Consider the following 17,679-nt stretch of genomic DNA (forward strand, 5'->3'; position numbering starts at 1 on the left):
TGAGTTAGCCTTGCCAGGGTTAGTATTGCCAAACACCTGAGTTAGCCTTGCCAAACATCTCCAAAAAGATTCTTCATAAGAAACAAAGTTTTTCTCAGTGAGCTGTGGTAATAATTTGTGTCAAAAAGTTGATGGTAGATATGGGGTAGCTGAGGTAGCATTACCAAATGCCCCTGACAAGATCCTTCATAAGAAACCAAGGAGTGATGGGGATAAAAAAGAAAAAGGAGGGTGGTTAGAAAATAGATGTAAAGTCATTTTTTTGGCTGCTATACCAGCAGCTCTTCTACAGTGTGGTCAGCTGTTTCGGTGGTGGGTGGGAAACTTTTGCTTCTCAGTTTTTAGCCAAATACAGTGAAATTTCACAGTGATAAAAGGGGACTTTAACGATTCCCGGCCTCTCTGGCCATGTTCTATTTTTTTTTATCAATGAAGATTAATAAAGCACATTGAAAAAGTAGTCTTGAGTGAAAAAACTTTTCTCTTTTAGCAAAGCATGTGCAAACTCAGAAAATTGTGAGGATAATTAGTATCTTTACAAAAAAAGTTATTTTCAAATGGAGTCTCAATTTGAAGTTGTTGAATCTTGTTACAAATTTGCAAACTGTATTATATTTACTCACTGATCAAGGCATCATACAGTGAATTGATGAGTTCCCATTTTCTTTGTGAATTTGAATAGTTGTGCCTTGAGACTAAAATTTGGCTATAAAGCTATAAAGTATGTTTTCCTACATAGTTTTCAAAATGTTGTTAATTTCTCAACTTTGCTTCTGAAGTGTGAAGAGTAGAACCAGTAGTCATATAGCTGAGAGCTACAAACGTATTCTCCCATTCAACATTTTCCAGGGAATATATCCCCAGAATGACTTTAACTCTTTTGACACTTACAACTGTGTTCTCTGCTCCCATCCCTAAACTCTTCTCACAGTGGGGTAATTCACTTTCTTACACTCCTTTTTGTAAGGATGAGATGTATTCTTGGTTCTCAGGTAAATGATATAAACAATAAAACTACCTTTGCTTGAATGCTGTAGAAAATAATCCTGCTCATCCTTTAATTTCTTCCATTCTCAGTTATCCATAAGCACTCACTGCCAGTGGTTTTGTTTCTCTAGTTATAAATGGACTCTTCTGGTCTGACTGTTCTTGTCTCTCTGAACTTCTTGTTCTGTAATTTTGCAAAGTTCCTGCAGGGGTAAAAACGTGTTTAACTCTCCTCGATTGTAGAGTGTCTGTGAATGGTTGGAACTGATTAATTTGCAGCCTACTACAGACATACAAAAACATGAGTAAGCCATGGAGAATGTGTTCTTGTATTTTGTGGCAAGGAGAGTATTGATGTTGCTTTCTGTACAGGTGGATTTGTTTCACATCCATTCATAATGGGTCTGAAGGAAAAGGCAAATTCTCAAGGCTGGAATGGGAAGTGAGTGGTGTTGCCTGACCCTTGTGTGATCATAGAGCAGGAGAGAGAGTGCAGAGACTTGACCATGGAGGTCACAGCATAGAGCTGTGTGGGAAGCCTGGTGCTGGGTTGACTTCTCGGATTGCGTGGAATTATGTGAAAAATTAAAGAGTGTATAAAGCATTACCCTCAGTCATCTCTAGGGTTAATTTCCCAGCTGTCAGTGTGGCCTTTTTAGTGTAAATCCAAGTCTCCTCTAATTTATAACCACAGTCTTTTTGGTGTGGTTTTACCTCAAATTTATGAAGGTTGGACTTATTTATATTTATGGTCTTGAGATTGAGTTTGATTTGTCAGGAGGGCATGCTTGCCTCCTGTAATGTGGTTTTCAGTACAGATTTAGGTAGATATTACTGCTGCATATGATTTGCTTCTCTTACAATCAGAGTTTTTCAGTAATAATTTTCAGTACAAGGCTGCATGTAAATTTTGCTGGGATTTCCGTGGAGCTTTTTGACTTATAATTTCGTAGCTGAAATCTGGGAGGAAATGAATTTGTAGTTTGTAGAGTTTTATTGCTCAGGGTAATATGCTGTTTTGTATTATTAGTTGTTGTAGTAGAAAAAAATCTGTCTTTGGAAGCTTATTTATTTCAAAGCATTTGTTTTTACTGCTCTTATGTTCTCTAACAGGGCATCTTTTGCATGCTATTTTTTCTTTAAATTGTTCGGCCTGTTGCTTTAGTGACTGTTAAGAATTGACTGGTTGTTTTTTGGGGCCACAAATTTCATCCAGAGAGGATGAAATCTTTACATATCTTTACATCACATAAATGAAGATGTGATAAATCAGAAAAGAGAAAACCTACACTGCATTTGAATTAACTTATTATGGAGCTATCTTTTCTTGTGTTAATTCCTGGAGAAAACAATAAATTAATATAAGGTACTCTAGGCCTTAAAAAAGTGTTCATGTTTGGCATATCTAAGATTTTTATTGAGTTACTTCTTAGTACATGCTTCAATTTCAGCTTCATTGTTTTTAGGTGTATAGGGAATCCTCTGAAGCTGAAAACTGCTGGAACATTTCAGATGTCTTAATAAGTGATTACTTACTACACGCTCTTTCTCTTCTCCTTCAGTATCCAACATGTATATGGAGCTCAGCATCCGCCTTTTGATCCACTGCTGCATGGAACGTAAGTTAGTTAACCTAATACTCAAATATTTAAGGTGATTTGGATCTTGTCTGTATTCTCTCCTTCTCTTTTCTTCTTTCTGTTAGAAGATGGTTAATCTTCCTTTTTCAATTTTTGTCATAATCTTGACTTCTCTGTTCTGACTTCTCTTTTGTGACTTCCTGGTGCTAACCATATTGTGAGTGGCAAATAAGCTTTTCAATGTCTTGCCTAACATAGATTGCCAACTTTTATCTGTTTGCAGTGCCTTAAAATCTATGGTAAATACTAATCTTTATTTAGCAGATGAAGCTTACAGGTGTAAGTGGCTTTTCTATATGCATCTTTCTGTTGATAGACTGCTTATTTTTGTGTGTGTGTCTATCTGTAAAAGAAGAGAATCAGATTATGGTGTAGATTAATTTGAGGCAAAGGTGGGCATTTTACTAGTGAGTGAGAAGATGGCAGAAGAGATTTTTATAGTGATCTATAGTTTATTGACTTTGATCATGGTTATTAGATAGCAGAATATGATGTGCATGAAAATGGCAAACATATGAAACATCATTAGTAACCAAATACATTTCATGCTAATAACCCAGAACTAGTGCAAATGTCCATCTTCATGTCCTTACGGTTGAGGTGTTTAGCAAAATACATTATTGCATTCTGACAGCTTCTGCTTTTTTACTTTTGAGAGTGGGGAAGCTGGCTCGACGCCTTCTTTAGCTGAAATCTGATGTGATTGCTCTGCATTACAGTGAATGAGGACAAGTGCCAAGCTAGGGAGTGATACTTGGTTCATCTGTCTTGTTGGCAGAGGGACAAAAGGTTAGGAGCTGATAGGGCATGCTCAGACTGGTAACAGGAGGAGTTATCCTGACTGTCAGAAGAGCAAAGTTCTGAAGCAAATTCATGCTGGGGTGCCTGATTGGGGAGGAATGATAGTTCTAATGAGTTTTAAGGTGAGACTTGATTTGTTTATGACAGTGATTGCATATACTACGTGATTGCATGTGATGGCTTGGGACTAGGCCTGATGACTTGATTACCGCTGCTGTGTCATTACACAGCAATTGCATGGAAAGGCCTGAAACCTCTGTACGAGTTCACAAAGCAAGAGAACTGTAACGTGTCCTGTCTCCTAAAGGATTCCAGTAGTATTCCTCTTAGTTGACTTTGAGCTTTATTTATTTATTTATTTTGAAGACAAGGGAAGGAAGGATTTGTCCAGTTTGCATACAAAGCGAGGAAGAGTCAGGTTGTTACCTGACTTTGGTCTCAGGAATGTTCTGCTGTATTCTATCAGGGTTGGACGTAACAGCAACTTGAGTGGAGGCAGATAAATATTTACTACCTATATAGCATCAAACTGTCAAGCACAGACTTCTGTGTGTTGTTTTTATTTTTTTTGGCCCTATCTGTAGTGTGTTGTAGTGTGTTGCCTATTCCATTACTGGTTCTCTAAACGCTGTTTATTTGTTTTTAACAGCTTGATAAAGCCGGGATCAAAACCACCTACAACTCCGGTGAAACTAAAGAAAGTCAGCACCTTCCAGGAGTTTGAAAGTAACACAAGTGATGCTTGGGATCTCGGGGATGATGATGACGAACTCTTAGCAATAGCTGCTGAAAACTTAAATACGGAAGTGGTCATGGAAACGGCTCACAAAGTAATTCAGAATCACAGCAAGTTACAAGAACAGCATAAATTTCAGGAAGAGCATCAACGGGAAGAAAAACAAGTAGAATCTGCAGAGCTGACTTCAATTGCATGTGGTGATAATAGGCTTGTTAAATCAGTCAGCGAAGGTCATACTTCGAGTTCATCAGGTATGTTAAGAAATGAATAGAAATGTTGAAAATAGAGTGAGGAAAACTATAAAATGTGCTTTTTAGGGCATGAACCCCTTTCTGACCCTTACCACAAGTAAATGTTACTAAGTTATATTAATTGATTTGAGGGAAACACTGCACTCTATGCTAAACCATAAAGCATGTGCATGAGAAATACACATATCAAGAAAGAATAACTAATCTCCATTGTTTTCAGACTTGTTAAGTCTTCAATTTTTGGAGGAAGTTGCACCATTGAGTGTGTCTTAACACTGAACTGTACCAAGATGTATGCAATTAATATTTCTACTATTGTAGAAAAATTGTTACTAAAATGCCTCTATATAAAATATATCAAAAAACTGGAGAAAAACTATTCATGTGTTTGGAAGGTTTGTTCTTATGTAATCCGTTCTGTGTTTTAATTAATTTTAAAGTAACCGATTATGATGATTTCCCAGTTTACTTTTTAGAATGGTGAGAGAGATGGAAACAGCTTTCAATAGCACAGAGATATTAGCAATAAATTAGCTTTGCTGTTAGTACGATCTCTAATTGATGTGTTTTAATTGTGGAACACTGCTTGGGAGAGGAATGCTTCTCCTGTTAAATCCAAGTAATTTGAAGTTCAAAATTGTGTTATGCTTGAGTTTATATTGCTCCCAAGCATAATTTGATTTTAAATTTAAATGTGAATTCAAGTGGTCGTTTTACTAGCTAAGGCTAACTGTTATTCTCTTTCTCCCTTCAGATAATGCTAGTGAAAATTCTTCCATGCAGAGATCTCAGTCTCTTCCACAAACATCCACACCTCCCCTGGTGAGTGGAGTGGCAGACTTCAATACCTCAGTTACTCCTGCATTAACTGAAAGAGAAGCATCCCGATTAGACAAATTTAAGCAGCTACTCGCTGGACCCAACACAAATCTTGGTGAGTATTTCTTGTTTAAGCTATGAATTCCTTTTAAATCACTTGTAAACTATAAAACTTCTGTGATTGTTGTACTGTTTTTCCTGATGGTTTGTATCTAACTCTTTCAGCATTTAGACTTGATCTTGATAAAGAAGGGTAAGATATTATTGAATGGTTGTAGGAATCATGCTTGTAATATGCAATTTGCATACATTCTACTAGTAAGTAGAATGTTAGCTGGTTTCTTGTTTTGTCTCACATTATTTCTTCTTACCAGACAAACTTCCGGGAAAAAAACAACCCACGAAGTACAATTACTTGTGTTTGGTATTAAAGCCTGATTAAAAAACCAGCGTGTAGTATAGGGATGATTCTTATCCATAAAAATATGAATGTGAAGAAATGTTTAGGAATAGAAGTATTACTGTTTGTCTACTCAGCGAGCATTCTTCATGTTGAGACTGATACAGTAGTGCTGTGTCTCATCTGTGAATGCTGACAACATGTTAATGTGAAAACAAATGAATGTGTTGTCAGATAACGTGACTGTTGCCTTTGTGCACTACGTTTTAGTGGCTGATGAGTAAGTGAAAGTGCTGAGAGGGTCAGCAGAATCTCATGGCTTTGTATCCGAAGTGAAAATCTGAGCAAATAGAAAGGCTGTACTGTGTTTGGAGAACTTGGCCAGGCATTTTGGTGTAGGAGTTTGTCAAAACAATAAGTAAAATGACTTTGAGTTAGACAACTCTGGAAGATATCTTCAGGAAACCTATGGAAGGACATAGAAACTGCGTGTTTGCAGTTCTTGCATTAAGACTTCCCTTTCCTCTAACTGTCGTGAGACTTATTCAGTGTAGCAATATAATATAGCCCAAATTTTTTCCTTTTTTCCATTCTGTGATGTGTCTTATTGTGAGATTGATGGTAGCAGAGCAGAACTATGGAAACAATACTAACTAGACCAGACTTAACACTTCAGTGAGTTCTATCACATTTTTATGCAGTGCAGCTGTGAACTCTGAGGTGTTGAAAAAATTGCATATTTTGCATAAGCTTGCAAATGATAATCAAATATGCTTGTTCTTCATTTGGTCTGGCTGATGTTATGTTTTATGTGGTTGTGACTGACAAACTTTTTTTTAAAGAGTACTGTAATGGTAGAAACCTTGCTTACAAAGGGTTACAAAATCAGAGGGAAGACAAGGTTTAATTTAAACCTACTCATTTCACTTTTGCTGCCTTACTTGATTGGAGTATTTCCCTGTTAAACGATATGTAGGGAATAAGGTAAAATATTTTGGGAATAAAAGAAAATATCATCCCTTATTAGGAGTACAGTCACTGTGACTATGGTGAGAGTGTAATCAGTGCTGTGAAAACAATTGTTTTTAAAATGTTGCAGCTGGCTCATTCTCTTCCCCATGTGAGTGGGGAGGGGTGTTTGTTTATCCTGATGGACTGAATTAGTGGTCAGTTATAGTGGTAACACTTCAGCAAAAATTTCTGCTTGTTTCTGCATCTTACAGTAGTGTTGGCTTTGCTTGGAAACAGCAGTAGTAGTAATAGCAGCAGCAAAGTATCTCTGATTTTGTTTTCTTGGTAAGTTTTGCATGTTGTTGAGAGAGATTGTGACAGGTCTTTTCAGAGCGGTACAAAAAAGATAATCTCTGGACTGAAACAATGTCATTGTGCATTTTAAACTCAAGGCTTTTTTCCTCATCATAATGTGAGAAGTCAACACTGACTATGAACACAAAGTAATACAAAATCAGTAATTTAAATCCTTTCATTCTCACTTGAATAATAATTATCTTAGAGAATGTAAAAAGCAAGGTTTGTCACGTATGTCAACTAAAGGTTGTCAAACTGTTTTCTCCCACCATAAAACTCAAGAGTTCTCAGAAACACGAGTTGTACATACAAATTTGGAAGTGAAGATTATTTTAGCCACTGAAGTCCAGTAATGGATTTTGGAGTCAGGATTTGGTCTGTAGCTTGGTTTTAAAGTTGTAAAAATATGTTCCATCAGCCCCATCATGTTACACATTGAGGAGAAATAATATACCAGAAATATAGTCAGAAATGTAATACTCTGATAGTTATTACATAAACAGATGATGACAGAGCCATTCTCAAAGTTTTTGTGTACAGTTTTATACAGCAGATAATTACCATGTACAAATAGTTTTATGAGGCACAATCTGGTATGAGAGGAAATAATGAACACAAGCTAGGAAAGGAAAGACCCTCCCTTCCCCCCCCAGATTCTCAGGATATAAAAGAATTTATTCTTTTAGATTACTTAGCCTCTTCGTTAACAAGTAAGAGTTATTTCCTCGGCTCAAAGTGTCTTTAACTCATTTCTAATGTTTTGTACAGCTGAACTAATAGCCTCACTCCTGTAATTTATATTTGTCCTTCTATTTGTTCTGAGTCTTCTTGTAAGTCCTCCAAACCCACTTTACTTCTCTTGTAAGTTTTGCAAGTATTTTTGTTGTTATGTGACAAACAGATGCAAACAATGTGCCTTTTTCCACTTGGCACTTCTTATTTGACTATTGCTCTGGTGTTACTACCTCTAGTATGAATGGGGAAGTATAATGTGAATTGGATGTTAGGAGTTGTTAGCTATATATAAAACAACAACAACAAAAAATACAAACAATTCCTATAGAAATGATATTATTAGGTATATGATTTGTGTTGCCATGCTTCTCTCTTGCAGCACACCTCCATGTACTAACATAATGCAAAGAATGAGTAGCTAATCTCATAAAGGTAAAAATTACGAAATGAAAGCTGCTAAACAAGCTGAATCATGCTGGAGCAAAAAGGGCTTCCAGAAGAGGCCTGCTGTAAGAAGCAGCTTTGGTTGGAGAACAGCTTGAGGACAAACCCCTGTCAAATAGTTATACTATATATATTAGTTTCTGAGTTATACTGGGTGCAATCTCAGGAAGCAGGATTGAGCTGGAGATGGCAACACAGCTGTGCTTAGCACATAGCTATGGAATAGACAGTAGGGTCAATGTGTCTGTGTAGCCTCCCAGTCATGGTACTGCAGGCCAGATTATAGAGAGAACAATTCACACTAGTTGTTTTGTGTAATCTACCCATGCTTGTTCTTCCTTGTAGTTGGCCTGAGGTAGGTGCACTTCATGTCAAGCCTTGCCTTTCCTTGTAATGACTGAAGATGCGCTCTTGGTTTTCAGAATCTTTCAAACTGTTGCTTTAACAGGAGTGGAGGGGGCTTTTAACAAAGCAGCAAAGGGAGATTAAGAAGTTCCTCAATGTTATTGCCTCCTGCAGTTTTGAATCACATGTAGTCATCACATTTGTGTGTATTCTTCCATTTTGTTGATATACAGCATAAAAGGAACAAAATCTGTCCAACCCCTGCTTCATGTGACATGCTGTTAGTCACATCTATCTTTTCAAACTGTTATCGCTGAAAGGTATTCTCTCTGATTCCTGTGTTAGGCAGCTTATCTGCAAAACAAATCAAAAAACACATAAATACCAAAGGTCAGTACTTTACCAGTAAGCTTTGGGACAACTTTTTTTTTCTTTAATTAAGTATCTTCTAAAAGAAATCAGTGCTAAATATCCTTAAATGGTTTTGTATGTTAATTGCTTTCTGCAGGATTAGTATTTTGTGTTCCTATTTTCCATGCCTTGGTTTAATAACTTGTGGTTTCACATAATAATCAGCATTTATTCTGATTACTTCTTCAGTAGGATATTTCAATTTAAAGGTAATAACTTATTGTTATCACCTAATTACAATGGAAAATAAGTTATTGAAATTGTTTCAGAAAGGATTTTTCATAGTTTGTCTATGGAAAATGTATTCCTCCTTTTGTCAGGATATTCAATTGACATATTAGTCATTGCATTACATAATAACTATTGACATAGTAAAAAAATCATTTTCCTAATCTGAGAAGTTTGTCATGTGTTTGTTTTTTTGTTACTGGCAATTGTCTTTTTGATTATTAATGATCCTTTTTCTGGTATGGGTAGAGTTCTTAACTTGCATATGTCCTATTGTGCTCTAATATCTTAGTTATATTGGAAATCTGAGTGTTGTCTCTTTATTATTTTTACTATTTTACACAAGAACAAGATGCCAACATGTCTTAATAGGTGTCTTTATTCTGCTGAGGTATTTTTTAATTTTTGAATATCTCTGCTGATGCACCTCCTCTTACACTTAAAGACAATCTTGCTGTCTGCCACTAAACACTCTCACTTTCTGTATGCCTTACTTTTATTTTTTTTTGTGTTTTTGTTTTGAAAATGCTGACTGCAATGAACAGCTACTATTTTTGGCCCACAGTGATTTAACTTAAAAAGAGGTCCTTTCAGCTATTTTTTTTTTTGTCTCATTTCATGTTTTCCATCCATCATACACACTCAAAATTTACGTTACTCATATTTAGTCTATTTAAATAGATCTAGAATTTGAGTAAATATAGTAGCTGCTGTGTAGATATTTTCAGTATGTCTTGGCTTGTAGTTTCTGTTTCAAGAGCTAAACACTATATAAAAGCCATTAAAAATGAAACACTACTTCAACAAATTAGTGTTTGGTTATTTTCCATCTTCATCTTGTTAATTAACATCTTCCCTTTCTTACATGTTCTTGCAGGTGGAAGCAACTCAATATATTGCTGTATTTAAATGCTTTTCATATTTTCTTCACAGTAGATGAGATGAAAGTGAGTTTAAACAGTGCTTGAACAGTGAACTTGTGCCTCCTCCCTCTCCCCTTGTACCACTGCCCCCTGTGTGCTTGTCATGGGTTGCACTGTTAGGGCTTTTTTAACTACTGCTCTGTATTGGATCAGTCTTGATTATTTTTTTTTAACTTTTCATTTCATTTTTGTTTTTCTTCTGCTTCTATAATGTCTCTCGTCTCAGGTGTGTGTATCTAAATAAATCATAGAATCATAGATGATCTTTAAGGTCCCTTCCAACCCAAACCATTTGAATTGCAACCCCCTGCCATGAGCAGGGACACCTCCCACCAGACCAGATTGCCTAAAGTCCCATCCAGCCTGGCGTTGGACACCTCCAGGGATGGGTAGCCACAGCTTCTCTGGGCAGCCTGGGCCAGTGCCTCACCATGCTCTGAGTGAAGAATTTCTTCCTGATACCTCATCTCCCCTCTTTTAGTTTAAAGCCATTACCTGATTATCCTATCAGTACAATCCTTGACAGAATCCCTCCCCAGCTTTCCTGCAGAGCCCCTCCAGGTACTAGAAGGCTGATATAAGGCCTCCCAGCATCTTTTTTTTTTTTTTTTTTTTCCCCTCCAGTCTGAACAATGCCAACTCCCTCAGCCTGTCCTCACAGGAAAGCTGCTCCAGCCCTTCAGTCATTCTCATGACCTTCCTCTGGACTTGCTCAAACAGGTTCATGTGCTGGGGGCCCCAGAGCTGAAAGCAGGGCTCCAGGTGCGGTCTCATGAGAGCAGAGCAGAGGGGGACAATCACCTCCCTTGACCCTGCTGATTATGCCTCTGCTAATGCAGCCCAGAACACGGTTGGCTTTTTGGCTGGCAAGCGCACATTGGTGGCTCTTGGTTATAGTACACGAATATAGTCCATGAGCTGGTTATAGTACTGTGTCATTTGGAAGATACTCAGCATGACAATAGTTGTAACTCCTTATGTTCCTTTAACTCTACCTTCAAGATTATCCAAGCAAACAAACCAGAATAAATTCCTTTTGTATTATGACATTTGTAATTTGAGTTCATTTCCTCTAATATTTTCTTCAGTTACTTAATTCTCTTTACACCCACTGGCAATGAAATAAAATACAGCAAACATTTCAATCTCAGCATATCTGAGAAGTCCGTATTTCTTTCAAAATAATTGTTTCTTCCTCTACTCCATGTAATGAGAGTAGTTCAGTTGGAAGGGACATAGAATGATCAGAGTCCAACTATCTTGACTACGTCAGTGGTGACCAGAAGTTAACAGGTGTCATTAAGAGCGTTATCTAAATGCCTTTTGAACACAGGCAGGCATGGGGCATCACACTATTTCTCACAGTGTTCTCCTGGTGAAACTGGCTGCTCGTGGCTTGGCCAGGCGAGCAGTTTGCTGGGTGAAGGACTGTCTGGCTGGGATCAGGGAGTTGTAGTGACTGGAGTTCAATCCCACTGATGTTAGCTGCTGGGGGCATTCACCAGGGCCCAGTGTTGGGCCCAGTTATTTAATGTTGACAGTGGTCTGGATGAGGGGATCGAGTGCGCTCTCAGTAAGTTTGCAGACAATACCAAGTTAAGTGGGACTTGATAGGTGAAGGTAAGGCTCTACAGGGGGATCTGGGTAGCCTAGATAGATGGTCTCCATACAGTTGTGTGGCATTTAACCAAGGCTGAGTGCCGGCTGCTGCATTTGGATCCTGACAACCCCATGCAGCAGTATAGGCTTGGGGAGGAGTGACTGGGAAGTTACCTGGCAGAAAACAAACTGGGAGCCAGCAGCGTGCCCAGTTTTGGGTCCCTCCCTGTAACAAGGATATTGAGTTGCTCAAGTGTGTGCAAAGAAGAGAGCAGGGAAGCTGGCAAAGGGATAAGAAAACAAGACATACGAGGAGTGACTGGGGGAGTTGGGGCTGTTTAGTCTGGAGAAGAGTGGGCCAAGGGGAGACCTCATCGCTCTCTGCAATTACCTGAAAAGAAGTAGCAATGAGAGTGGTGGTCTCTTCTCTCAGGTGACAAGTGATAGAACATGAGACCACCACCTGCCTCTCCACCTCATCTCCTCTGGAAGTTGTAAAGAGAGCAAAGATGTTGCTTCTCAGCCTTTTCTCCAGACTAGATAATCCAAGCATTCTTAGCTTCTCCTCATAAGATATGCCTTCTGGCCTTTTTTGTAGTTCTGTTGCCCTGCTCTGGATGCATTCAAGTATCTTAATAGCCCTTTTGTATTGTTGAGCCCAGAACTGCACACGATTTTCAAGATGAGGTCTCACCAGTGCTAAATGTAGTGTGAGAATCACCTCTTTTATGTCTAGTCTAAGCAGGAAAAAGTGAAGAGCGTCATAATTTTTACTTCAGGATACATTGGTGCAGGGAGAGAAGCCATACACATCTGCATCATAACCTTCACAACTGTGCAGGTCATAACTTTAGCCATTTGATTGATCTGAAAACAAAAATATCTGCATTGGTCTCATTTGTCTCTCTCATATATGGTTGTAAAATTTTAGGTGCCCTGACATTTAACTAGTTCTTCGTTGTAGTGGAAGGCTTTAAAGTTATTAATTCTTTTGCTCTCACAGTAAGACCAAGGATTGTTTAAATTAATCTTTTGCTCAACTAAACATCAGAAAACATGGTAATAGAAAAGCAAAAATACATTTTTCAGTATCCAATCTGATTGTAATCTAGTGCAGACTCTCTAGTTTTAGGTTTCATAGTTGTCATTGCTTGATGAACATACAGTATGAGATACCGGTTGTCTGGTGTTATATAGGTTAAAGCAACTTATTTATATAATCCCGAGACAAATTGTACTGAATTGCATGTTGTTGTTATACAGTTCTGGTGTTCTTTTTTGGGTTGTATTAAACATCTGTGTTTTGATTATACTTACCTGGTGGAAATTATTCAACCAAGAAATAGTTTCTGGAAGTGAATGGCCAAAAAATGAAGTTGGAATCAACACCTTCTTTGGGCAGAAAAAACAGACATGAAACAGAGACTCCTGTTCTGAACAGCACCCATCATTGAGTTAAGATATTGTGGTGGGGAGGGTGGGTAGAAAAGACTAAGATTGAACAGCTTCAGATCCCATTAACAAACAGAATAATCTTCACCTTTTCTCAGTTCTGGAAAAGGAGGCAATATCCTAAATCCTTGCTTCTCCACCCCTTCTTTTGCAAGCTATGGTATTTGGTATGACTTGATTAATGAATATGGGACATTGTAGACAATACCGAAGAGCACTAGTTCCTGGTTGGTGGACTTCTTTCAGTAAATACCTGTAATTTGAGAAGCTCTTATTTGTATTTTATTAATTACAGCAATATGGTATAAAGAATAGAATTAGTTCTCCTGTGTGCTGAATCCCATGGAGATTAAAATCATCTAGATTGAAATCTTTGATCTGAACACCACTCAAAAATAAATGCTTGCTTAGCATAATCTTTAGAATTCCCATGTTATTCTCATCCTCTTCTCAGCAAGATAAGGAGTTCTGTACTAACTCTATTTCCAAAAGTATTGTAATATAGAGCATTACAGTGTGGACCAAATCTTCAACTGATGCTATGGAATTACAGTCAGAAAAAATATAAGCCAAAAATTATCCAAATTCCTGGTGTGCACACAAAACTTATTGGTGGTTTCCTGTATTTGATCATCAAGAAATCATGGGAATTGCACAATATTCCACAACAAATTGCAAAGTTCAGTTAATTAAGAGTTTTTTTTTGTGTGTCAGATAAAGTTTTAGCAGACCATATACCCCCTCTTTTATTGATTTCTGATCAGCTGTTCCAAAATCATCTTTAAGCCTGAACATATTGTAGACAATATCATTCAGAAGGATTTTTTTCACTCTGGTTGAGTTGGGAGAAAGAAAGCTACTCTGTGATGAATTTTTTTTTTTTTTTTTAGGTATGCTATCTCCTTTTCTTACCTGGTAGTGTCATGAAAGCTGAACATATGCACGTGTTACGTGAAATATGCGTTATCATTATTAAAGGAGACTCAGGGAAGAAGTTCAGTATTCCCTGTGATAGCCATAGATGCTCTGAGGGAACAGCCTCAGTTGTTTCCTGTGCCATTGTGCAAGCAGTGCAGCAGGGGAGGAAATTGTCTCCAATGAGGCTATTGAGTAGTTTGAACTTCCTATAGTCTCTGAAATTTTTGATCATCAGTATTAAGAACTGATGTGTTGTAACACGTGGCATATCCTGCTTCCAAGTCAGTTTATGGAGGCTCCAGGCAGTATAATTCATTTTTTTTATGGCCACTGTCTCTTCCACTGTTAATCAAACAGAAAATTCATAGCTACTTAGTTCATTAGCAGCAACTTGAATTTGTGCATCCACTGAGGCATTCACATATTAATCTTTCTGCAAATATTTTGCCTTATTGTAGGAATTAGCTGTCATCTCCAGAAAATGGGTTGATGCTTTGTCCCTGTAAATTTGTTTTCTTTTGATTTTCTGTAAAGAAAACACAGAACCTAAGTCAGAGTATGAAGTTCTCCTAAGATACCTAGATCTGGTGAATACTTTCTGAAACATGAGTAAAGTGTGTTAACTATGTTTCCTTTAGAGGATACCATTCTTCACACATGCAGACAGATTGAAATCTATTTTTTTTATAGAGTGTAACTGGAAACTGTTTTACAAGAAAAAACGTGAAGGCTTCAAACGTGAAGAAGCACCCTTTGAAATTAAAACTTAATAGCTCAGATTGCGCAGAATGCCTAGAAGAAAGACAGAATTGTCACTGCAAGATGTAACTTAAAATCCTTTAAAAATAATTACATGTTCCTGCAATCAAAAGTCTTGCATTAGTATTATTATTTACTTTTTCTTGCTGCTGTGTTTTATCAGTATGAAAACCTAGTGCTTATTATGACGGTTATGTTTACCAGCTTAAGCTGGAACAGAGGCTGGTGTAAATTAAAGGGAGAACTACTGTATTTGCTTGTTTTAGAAGTACATGGAGGAAAGATTAAATATGAAAACTGTTTTCTATCAAAGCACACTTACAAAGTTTGAGATATAGATATATATCTAAAAATATGTGTTAAGCTGTTATTGCCTGGGAAAGTAATCACAGTAGAACATATTTCTCTGTGTATCCTGCTGTGCTGCCTTCCCGATAGCGATTATTGGTTAGAAACGACCTCACACTTGTTTTAACACTAATGGAAAACTCTTGTGATACAATGAATGCTCACTGCCAACTGAGGAGAAACTTGCGTGGATTACAGTTAGCATTTTACAGGAATTTGTTTTAATAGAGGTGGGAAATTAGGGAAAGGCTTTAAGCCTGATCTGGAATGTTTTTTTTTAAAAAATGTAGCTCTTACTGCTTTAATTATGAGCCTTTACTTCAGTGATTCTGTTGGAACTCTTATGTTCAGTGTAGGTATAGACAAGGTTCTTTCACAGCTGGATGTTTGTGCTTGGTTAATGCTGGCATTTAAGACGAGAGTAAAAGGGTTTCTCAGCCATACCAGCAATTTTTTGTGAAGTGTGAGCTAAATTTACTTCTCCAGCTCCCTCAGTGTTTGGCCACAAACTGCGATTCAGTCTTGTTTCCTGTCTTTCCTAATCCATGAAACATTTGGGAGGAATGTGGTGCAATCCTACTAGCCTGTGAACTGATCATCAGACATTAGTTGTTCTCAAAGGCTGGAAACACTAAAATGTCAGATGCCTCAAAGTGGCATGGAGCTCAATAGCTGAAATGCAATCTGTAAATTGTTTTGGATGACTAAGTCAATTCATTCACTTTAATTAATTTTTGCTAGATTGCCTGTGTATTCATTTGATTTTCACAAGTTCAGCTTTGAGTTTGTACAGAGGAAGTGATCCCTAGTGTAACTCTAGCCCATTAGGTGTAATTCCGTGTGAGATTCGTTGTCTGGTCAGGGTCCTCCTTTCTCTACATCAGAGTTTATCAGCAGCTTTCCCCTTTAGCCAAAGATACTGAGGGAAGTGATAGAAAGGAAGTCTTTGTTTCTCTGATATACTTATATTGGAGATAAATATACCTTGCAGGTTGACCTTACTGTTTTCATGTTCTTCTCTTTATATATTTATTTATTTATGTATTTATTTATTTTTAGTGGGAGAAGCTCTCTAATGCTTGCTCTGGTGGATAACTATGATTTTTGTGGCTCAGTATTTACGCTGTTGGCTTTCCCTGTAGTGATTCTTACTGCGTTTAGTAGCCTTCCTTTTGCCTTTGTTTTCCTAATCTACTGTTCACTTGCTTTCTCTTGCCTTCTAACACCAACCTCATCTACTTCTGCTTTTCCAGTTCTCTTCACAAAATACCTGGCAAATTGTACTTTCTTGCTCACATCCAGCAAAGGTCCTGGAAAGGGTCTTACTGTGTATTTACAACATTTGCTTGGACTTTATTTTCTGTTTTCTGCATGCATTCAGAATAACTCTTTGTTCCATTGAGAAGATTAAGGGCAGTGTATGCCTGAAAAAAAAAATTAATGAAGCGCCTAACAGAGCTATTATTCATTTTGGAAACCAGTTGCTGTGGTTGCCATAGTAATAACAAGCCCTTTATTAAAGCTATTTTCTATATGTTCTGCCTGTATTATAACGTGCGGTTGGGGGAGCTGCAGATCCATGAATCTGTGCTCTGGAAAGAATTTTCTAGCTTTGTATAGTTAAATTATCCAAGGAATTTATGTTATAGGAGCACAAAACATGTAAATCTAGTTTATCATATCTATCGTGGAATTGTTCATGCAGGCCATCACTTCATGTAGCCGTTTACAGTAATCGCAATGAAATAACAGCTGTATCAAAAATGAATAATGCATACAGAGAAATTGTGAACTCCCTTAATATCCCATGATTTATTTATTTATTTGTTTGTAACTGATAGAATGATGAGCTTGTAGTTCCACGAGAAATGCTTGTAGACTTTGCTGTTCCCCCATGTGTGTGTTAGCTGTAGTGGGTAATAACTCTGGTAATAGCTCTTGGGGTTATAAAGCTGGTAAATTAATGGTGTGTTTTCTTTGTATAATGCCCTATGAAATATTTATGGAATATGAAGAATCTTTACATCAGCACAGTGTCCTAAGATTTCCTTTAGAATAATTGCTCTAAACATTTTCCTCTTGAGAGAGTAAGTATGTGCTTGAATGTATTGTAGTAAACCAGCTAAAACCATGTTTTTTCCCAAATTAAACAAATTATGTCAATTTGAGGCATTTATGTACAATCTTATTATCTCTTAGAAATAAGGCATCCAAACCCAAGAGTGTTTCAGCAAAGTAAATGCTGTCTCCTACGCAGAAGTGACAATTGGCTAGTGATAGCAAATGGAGATTTTTTTGGTGTAAAATATGTGGTGATTTATAAATATTTTGATTGGTCACAGAATTATATAAAATGATAAGGGAACTCAATGATAGTAGTAACTGGGCTTCATAGTGTTGATTCAGAAAGTAGCCTTTCAATCTGAGACAGTTTTTTTCATAGGATTGTGGTTTGGGTTGGAAGGGACTTTAAAGACCACCCAGTGCCACCCCCTGCCATGGGCAGGGACACCTCCCACCAGACCAGGTTGCCCAAAGCCCCATCCAGTCTGGCCTTGGACACCTCCAGGGA

The 17,679-nt window shown here is 37.4% G+C and overlaps 1 protein-coding gene across 1 annotated transcript in view; it reads left to right on the top strand.

Moving 5' to 3' along the window:
* TBC1D22A (TBC1 domain family member 22A) overlaps positions 1-17,679 on the top strand; it is a 175,064-nt gene that overhangs the window by 1,230 nt on the left and 156,155 nt on the right. The window contains exons 2-4 of the mRNA XM_035343577.1: positions 2,513-2,606; positions 4,078-4,418; positions 5,173-5,352. Coding sequence (XP_035199468.1) covers positions 2,513-2,606; positions 4,078-4,418; positions 5,173-5,352 — 615 coding nt within the window. The remainder of the gene's footprint in view (positions 1-2,512; positions 2,607-4,077; positions 4,419-5,172; positions 5,353-17,679) is intronic.

Source organism: Oxyura jamaicensis, chromosome 1 (assembly GCF_011077185.1).
Source record: "Oxyura jamaicensis isolate SHBP4307 breed ruddy duck chromosome 1, BPBGC_Ojam_1.0, whole genome shotgun sequence".
In the NCBI taxonomy this organism is placed as follows: Eukaryota; Metazoa; Chordata; class Aves; order Anseriformes; family Anatidae; genus Oxyura; species Oxyura jamaicensis.